The sequence below is a fragment of the Malaclemys terrapin genome, chromosome 1 (genome assembly GCF_027887155.1).
Source record: "Malaclemys terrapin pileata isolate rMalTer1 chromosome 1, rMalTer1.hap1, whole genome shotgun sequence".
Classification (NCBI taxonomy): domain Eukaryota; kingdom Metazoa; phylum Chordata; order Testudines; family Emydidae; genus Malaclemys; species Malaclemys terrapin.
The window spans coordinates 353,608,360-353,616,661 of NC_071505.1; the positions used below are offsets into that span (position 1 = coordinate 353,608,360).

The following is an 8,302-nucleotide window of genomic DNA, read 5'->3' on the forward strand; positions in this document are numbered from 1 at the left end:
GTAATTCTGGTGTTTGTAATTCTAAGGTTCTATTGGAAATGCTGCTTAATACCCTTCTTGACTGCTATTGGACTGGAAAATGTTTCATCCTCCCATGATATGAGCACCTCATACTGCTTCTTTCCAAATGCAGAACACAAATATGTCGTGAACACATCTACTTTTTCTGAAACATTAACAAGTTTCATTTCTCCCTCTAGGAATTGTCCTAAACCTTTTCCAGGATTTCTTTTGTTTTTTAATAACCTCCTTTTGGTTATCTTTAGCATGGACTTTTCCCCTGATGTTTTTAACATCACTTATCAATTTGTATTTGCTATCTATTTTCCCTTTTCACCATTTGTTTGATATTGTTTTCACCCTAATTGTTACCTTCACTTTGTCAATGAACCAGGTTTTTGCCCAAAAGTTGTCCACTTTCTTGATTGTGGAATCTTGGATTTGTAACTATCTAATAAACTCTTCTTAAAGAACCCTCAGTTTTCATTCCTATTTTTATCTCTAAATTTTCCTCCCAATCAGCTTTGCTGATAATTTACCTCAGCTTTGGGGAATTAGTTGAAGCACTGTCTATAGATGTTACTGATGGGAGGTGTTCTCTCTCGCTTTGAGTCTAATCAGTTCCATTCTTTATTTTTCTCTTCTCTATCATATGCCCCCTTCTTTGTCTCTTCTCTAAACTAAACAGGCCCAGACTTTCAGTCTGTCCTCATATGGCAGCTTCCCCAATTCTCATTGCCGGTCTCAGAAATCCCCTTTCTATCTGCTACATCCTTTATGGAGACTGGATGACAAAAACTGTGTGCATGTCCAGAGCAGGTTATTCTCCATCCCTTTTATTAGGTATCTGAACATTGTCTTTGTTTTAGCCACTACTGTGAACAAGCAGGTATCAAGATTGATTCCCCACTCTGGCACTTTGAGTGCAGAAGGTGGGAGTCCGCAAAAGACCTTAAAAATACCTTGCCACTCCAGGCTTGTATTAAACTCCCAAAGTTACAAATCCCCCTGGCCTTGGTAGTAGTGCTGCCACCAACCAAGTGAAAAAAATGTCTCTTGAAAATCCAGGAAAACTCACTTGGGAACTTTTCCCTGAAGCCCCTTGGCTTTTCCAGCCCTCTCTCAGGGAAGCCGAGAAAGAAACCAAACAAAAGAAAACCCAGCTGTTGTACCAGCTGATCTTGGAACCCTTGTTCCACTTAACTATTTCAGTACGTGTGCACAGACCACTTGCTTTTCAAACTCAAAAATCAAATCATGTTCTTAAAAAGATGATTTTATTAAAAAAAATAAAGAAAATACATCTGGAAAATCAGGGTGTTGCAAGATATTAAAAGAGCAACTGAAAGCATTAACACCCAAGAACGTCTTCGGTGGGGTCCAGTTTAAAGGTTACAAAGAAAACAAAAGCACCTGTGTTTACCACAGAAGATTCCACAAGCCCAAAATAAAGAGAGAATCCTGATCACGTCTAACTAAACATTTCCTGTTCTACTTACTTATCTGTAGTTCCAAATGAGTAATTTTTAGGTATCAGTGCTGATGATTTTTCATAGCTGGCCCAATCTTTACAGCAGACCTGCTGCTCTCTGTCTCTCCAGCCAAGAGAAAACAACAACCCTCACAAAGAGGGGAAGTTTTTTCTCAATTTTAAAAGTTTCTAGACTTCCCATTGGCTCTTTTGGCCAGGTGTCAACTCACTTTCTCTTACCTAAGCATTTCAGTGAGACTTCTTAACCCTTTACAGGTAAGGCAAATAGAGAACAGCTACTAAGAAGGATTTTTATAGCTAACTGACTGGTTGGGTGTTCATAAAAGGGGTTCTACCCCCGATCATTTACCAAAGCAGGTGTTTCCACTGAGTTGCTCTCAATAACACCCAGGTCTTTTCCCTGGAGTGCAGCTAGCTGGGATGTTTCCCCACGGAGTATAAATTGGCAAACTTTTTTTTTTTCCCATTCTCAGGTTTTGAGCAACTGGGTGAATGGGGAACACCCTACAGCATGGACTCCCTAGCCTGGGTTTCATTACATTAAGGAACAATGATGGATAACCAGTATCCACACTCGTGTTTCCTGCTATTGCCTATTAAGCTTTACCACACCATGACATGTAGGAATTATTAACACATGCCATAAAATATGGAATTGGCATTAGTTGGGTCAGTTGTTCATAATTTATTTCTATGAATAATGAAAATGTCTTTTTTCAGTGTGTGAAGAATCATAGACTCATAGAATATCAGCGTTGGAAGGGACCTCAGGAGGTCATCTAGTCCAAACTCCGGCTCAAAACAGGACCAATTCCCAACTAAATCATCCCAGCCAGGGCTTTGTCAAACCTGACCTGAAAAACCTCTAAGGAAGGTGTCAGGGTTCCTTCCCCACTCTGACCTCTAGGGTACAGATGTGGGGACCCACATGAAAGCCCCCTAAGCTTATTTCTTCCAGCTTAGGTTAAAACCTGGTATGCTGCCAGCACCAAGTGATTTAACAAGAAACAGGGAAAGGACCACTTGGAGTTCAGCTTCCCCCAAAATATCCCTCCAAGCCCTTACACCCCCTTTCCTAGGGAGGCTTGAGAATAATATCCCAACCAACTGGTTACAAAGTGACCAAAGACCCAAACACCTGGGTCTTTGGACAATGGAAAAATCAGTCAGGTTCTTAAAAGAAGGATTTTATTAAAAATAAAAGGTAAAAATCATCTCTGTAAAATCAGGTTGGAAAATAACTTTACAGGGTAATCAGATTTGAAGAGCCCAGAGGACCCCCCTCTAGCCTTAGTTTCAAAGTTACAACAAAACAGAGATAAATCTCCCTCTAGCAAATGTAAAATTCACAAGTTGAGAAAACAAAGACAAACTAATATGCCTTGCCTGGCATCTATCAAATCCCCCCTCACTCTTCCCTTCTGTAGATAAATAATCCCAGTTCCCTCAGCCTTTCCTCATAAATCATGTGTTCCAGTCCCCTATCTGTTTCACCAATCTGCTTCACCAATGAGAACAGCCTCCAGTAGTGTATGGAGTGTATCATATTCACGTTGTCTCTCAATCCAGGCATTTGTACTGCGACCATCACCCTTGACCCTGGGCACATACAGGAAGTCAGGAGAACGTACGGTACATGCAAGAGACACCGTTCTGCCTCAGAGTTGGACACTTTCTCCCCTACTCCATGTCAGATTCCAACATAACCGACTTCACCAACCCCTCCACCTTCATCCTGCTGGGCATTCCTGGCCTGGAGAAGGCTCATATCTGGATCTCCATCCCCTTCTGCACCATGTATGCAATAGCCATCCTGGCGAACTTCATCATCCTGTTAATTGTGAAGTTGGAACCGAGCCTCCATGAGCCCATGTACTATTTCCTCTGCATGCTGGCCATCACTGACCTGGTCCTGTCTACATCCATCCTGCCCAAAATGCTGAGCATCTTCTGGTTCAATTCCCGGGAGATCAATTTCAGTGCCTGCCTCATGCAGCTATACTTTATTCACTGCTTCTCAGGGATGGAGTCTGGGATCTTTGTGGCCATGGGTTTTGATCGCTATGTGGCCATCTGCCATCCCCTAAGACATTCCACCATCCTGACAATCCCCATGGTGGCCAAGATGGGCCTGGCCGTGGTGCTGCGCAGTGGCATGCTCGTACTGCCCTATCCCTTCCTGGTAAAACAATGGCCATATTGCAGAACCAACATCATCCCCGAGCCATTCTGCGTGCACATATCCATAGTGAAGCTGGCCTGCGCTGACACCCGCATCAGTAGTTACTATGGACTCTTTGTGCTATTGTGTGTAATGGGTCTGGATGGGATTTTTATTGCTGTGTCCTATAACCACATCCTCAGGGCCATATTCAGCCTCCCCACAAAGGATGCCCGGCTCAAGACTTTTGGAACCTGTGTCTCCCACCTCTGTGTAATCTTAATCTTTTACATCCCAGGTCTCTTCTCTTCTCTCACATACCGTTTTGGACAGAATGTTCCCCTGCATTTCCATGTTCTTATTGGCAACATGAACCTACTTGTGCCCCCCATGCTAAACCCCATCATCTATGGGGTGAGGACCAAACAAATCCGGGACAGGCTACTCCGGTTCATTACTCATAAGGGATGATTTAGTTGGGGATTGGTCTTGCTTTGAGCAGGGGGTTCGACTAGATGACCTCCTGAGGTCCCTTCCAACCCTGATATTCTATGATTCTAACTAATTTTTCCTCTGGTGCTCTGGTTTTCAGAACTAGCTCCATGAAGCACTGGCTGGTGACATGGTGCTGAGCCCTCTTTCTTGAATCACTTACTGGTCAGTGAAAGATATCTTAATTCCTTTCCTGGCCTTATGGTGCTGTGTCAGCGTGACAAACTGGGGAATTGGTCTTTATAGACCTCATTAATCCTTAGCAGTTAGAAAGGTGGCAACAATTGGCCCTGAGACCCTGCCCCCGCCCTACCTATTCCCCAAGACCCTACTCCTGCCCCACTTGCCCTGGTTCCTGGCGTCTCTCCTCCCCTCCCTCCCTTCCTCAATCTTTTCCACTCCTGTCCCTGCCTCAGCTGAGCTCCCTCTACTCTGGGGCTGGGCTGGGAGCTGCCAAAGCTTGACAAGGGGCCTGCCTGTTGGTATGATGTGGTCCCAGCTGAGCAGGGGCAGGTGTGGGTTAATGACCCTAAACCTCCCCCGGCCCTGCAGGAACCAGGCACAGTCCAATCCCCTTCTTGGTTGGACTTTCTAGTTCAAAACCAGGTACCTGATAACCCTGCATGGCACCCAGACACAGAAGCCGAAAAACAGAGCATCTGGATAAAACTTAGATGGGGAAAAACCCTATAAACTCACCTTTTGTTATAGGAACCATGTACGTTGTTATGTCTTTGGGATTTCCTGTACTCCTCACTCACACACCTTGTATTAAGAGGCAGCAGGCTGGGGCGAAGGCATGTGTTTATAAATACGTGGGTCATTAAAAACTATCAGCCCTAGTGAGATCTTACAGGGATAGAAGAAGGGAGTAACTTCGTTCTCCAGTTTCTCTGCAGAGGGGTGGGCGTGGAAGGAATGAAACCTCCCCAGAAGGGGGAACAGAGAGAGGAGGTGTTCATCCAGCCCTTTAAAACACAGAGACTGGATGAGCTAGAAGGCAGGAGAGAGGCAATCTATGGTTGCAGGGTTATGGCTGCAGCAGAGAGACAGACTCCAACTGGAGGAGAAATCAGGAGTTGCAGAAGGTGGTCCCTAGACACCCTAGAAGGTTCTGACCAATCACAGAGTATGTTCCAGGGTGATGTGGATAAAGTATACATACTGGAAAACATCATCTCAACTATACATGTAAAATGATGGGGTCTAAATTGTAGCCAATGATTTTAGTTCATTATTAATTTTTTGTGTGATGTTATTATTAATCAATAAGTTATATCATATATTTTCTCTATATTAATTAAAGGTTAAATAGTGGAATTATAGAAGTGCAAGACTGATCTTTATTTAGAGGAACCAAGTACTAGACATGAGTAAGACAAGCTGGAATGCAAGAACCTGTAGGTTGAGGCCTGCAAGACTTTAGCTTCGCTATTGTCGGCATTGTAGACAAGAAATGAAGGCATAAGTGACTGAAAAATAACCTGATGCTCTAAAATAATGGGAAAAGAGGAACTAAGTAATTTTTATTGTGCAAAATTACTCAGAAGATTAATATTATATCAGAAAAATGCCATAAAAGCACGCCTGTCTCAGACATGTGTCTTAATCACAGGATATAGGTTGTGTGTCAATGGTAATGAGAATATAGGGAACTTAACTTATAGAAAATTGGGATCCATTAGGTTTCCAGGGGACACAGACCAATAAGAGAAAATGTCCACTTTTATGGACATGTGCAGAATGAAGATATAGACAGAATCACATTATAAATTGGGGATGCCCAGAGTGGAAAAATTGAGCTCCTTATGGAAGACTCCAGCAGGAACCACCCATCTACTGATGATCAAACTATGAGAGACCCATCAGACACTAACACTATTGTTAAGGATGTGAATATAACTATATTTGTAACTGGTGCATAGGTCTGTATAGACTTTATATATATGGTTAGTTAATTGTAACTTTAATAAAATGTATAATGTAGACTAGGCATTGTACTGATGAATGTATGCGTGGTCACTACATTTAGTCTTTATCTGTTCCAAGAGACTTTAAATGTATGTGTTCCAAGAGACAGCCCCCCAACCTGAAGCAAATACTCACCAGCAACTACACACCACACAGCAAAAACACTAACCCAGGAACCTATCCTTGCAACAAAGCCCGATACCAACTCTGTCCACATATCTATTCAAGGGACACCATCATAGGACCTAATCACATCAGCGACAGCATCAGGGGCTCGTTCACCTGCACATGTACCAACGTGATATATGCCATCATGTGCCAGCAATGCCCCATTGCCATGGACATTGGCCAAACCGGACAGTCTCTACACAAAAGAATAAATGGACACAAACCTGACATCAGGAATCATAACTTTCAAAAACCAGTAGGAGAACACTTCAACACTGCCACCAATTGAAAGAAAAAACCTAAATATAATACATTTTTAAAAAGTTACCATTGGGCTAATTACTTCAGGCAGGACAGGTTAAGGATTTTAGAACTCACTCACTCTTGAAAGAATTAAATTTAAAAGTAAGAGCAAAATAAAATTTTGAAATGCACAGGCCAGACAAAAACCTAAAATAGCACTTGGAAAGAATAAAATCACAGAGTGTAGATGTGCACTGCAGGAAGTATGAAGAAGTAAGAACAACAACAACAACACATGTATGTGTTGGGAAGTGACTGTGAAAGAGATAGAATGTGTGTGCGTGTGAGACTGAGACTGTGTGTGTGTGTGTGTGTGTGTGTGTGTGTGTGTGAGACAGAGAATGACAGAGACACACAGACTCACCCCTTCCTGCACCCCAACCTGGAGTCCCTCCCTAATCCAAACTCCCGCTGCTGAGGATGACCCAACAGTACCCAGGGGCTGCACAAGCTGCTCAGCTGCACCAGCCATGGCAGAAGTTACGGAGGTCACAAAAAGTCACAGAAACAAAGGGAGTGGAGAGTTGCAAATGGTGGTATTCTTCAAGGGTCCATACAGAGCCCAGAGCTGTTCAACATAGTCATAAGTGACCTGGAAACAGGGGTAAACAGTGAGGTGGCAAAGTTTGCCGAGGATATAAAACTACTCATGGTAGTTAAGTCCAAAGCTGACTGCAAAGAGTGACAAAGGGATCTCACAAAACTGGGTGACTGGACAACACAATGGCAGATGAAATGCAATGTCAATAGATGCAAAGTATTCTACATGGCAAAATATAATCCCAACTGTACAATGTTAGGGTCTAAATTAGCTGTCACACATCAAGAAAGAGATCTTGGAGTCATTGTGGCTAGTTCTCTGAAAACATCTGCTCTGTACTGTGGCAATCAAAAAGGCTAACAGAATGCTAGTAACCTTTAAGAAAGGGATAGATAATTAGACAAAAAATATAATATTGTGTCTATATAAATCCATGATATACCCACATATTGAATACTGCATGCAGATTTGGTCACCCTGTAACCCAAGTTTTCAGAACCCTCAGCTGGGGTAACTTTACTATTGCACTTCTGGTGGTGTCAAGAATAAATCAATGGGAACACAGCTATTCTGTCTAATAAAAGATTGATGCAAGTAAATATGCTGTAGACTAACATTTCAGTTTATTATATATAAGCGAACACAGGCATAATCAGTAGGTTTAAATCTTGCCAGATATTTACCAAAACTCTGGAACGGTACTGAGTAATTAACAAAGGGTTTGAAGTGGCTAGTTGCTCACCCACTGGGGAGAAAAAGTGTAAGGAAAATTGTCTCTCAAGATGGCTTCAGAGGACTGCTCCAAAGTACATTCTATAGCTAATCCTTTTTTATAGCTAATAACTTCCATATGAGAAGACATTAAAATACTGGGACTATTCGGTTTGGAAAAGAGATGACTACGGCGGGATATAGAGAGAGGTCTATAAAATCAAGATGGGTGTGGAAAAATTAAATAAAGAAAAGTTATTTACTCCTTCACATAACATGTGAACTAGGGGTCATCCAATTGAAATTAATAGGCATCAGATTTAAAACAAATGAAAGAAAGTATTTCTTCACAGTCAACCTATGGAACTCTTTTCAAGGGGATGTTGTGAAGGCCAAAACTATAACAGGATTCCAAGAAGAACCAAAAAAGAACTAGATAAATTAATGAAGGATAGGTCCACCA

At 42.3% G+C, this 8,302-nt stretch overlaps 1 protein-coding gene across 1 annotated transcript; it reads left to right on the top strand.

Moving 5' to 3' along the window:
• Positions 1-3,128: 3,128 nt before the first annotated feature.
• On the top strand, positions 3,129-4,124 carry LOC128833757 (olfactory receptor 52R1-like). The gene has a single exon (XM_054021880.1). It carries the CDS (start codon positions 3,129-3,131, stop codon positions 4,122-4,124), a length of 996 nt encoding a protein of 331 aa, XP_053877855.1.
• The last annotated feature ends 4,178 nt before the right edge of the window (positions 4,125-8,302 follow it).

Coding starts and splice junctions, on each gene's coding strand:
- LOC128833757 (XM_054021880.1), top strand. CDS start 3,129: ATGCAAGAGACACCGTTCTGCCTCAGAGTTGGACACTTTCTCCCCTAC.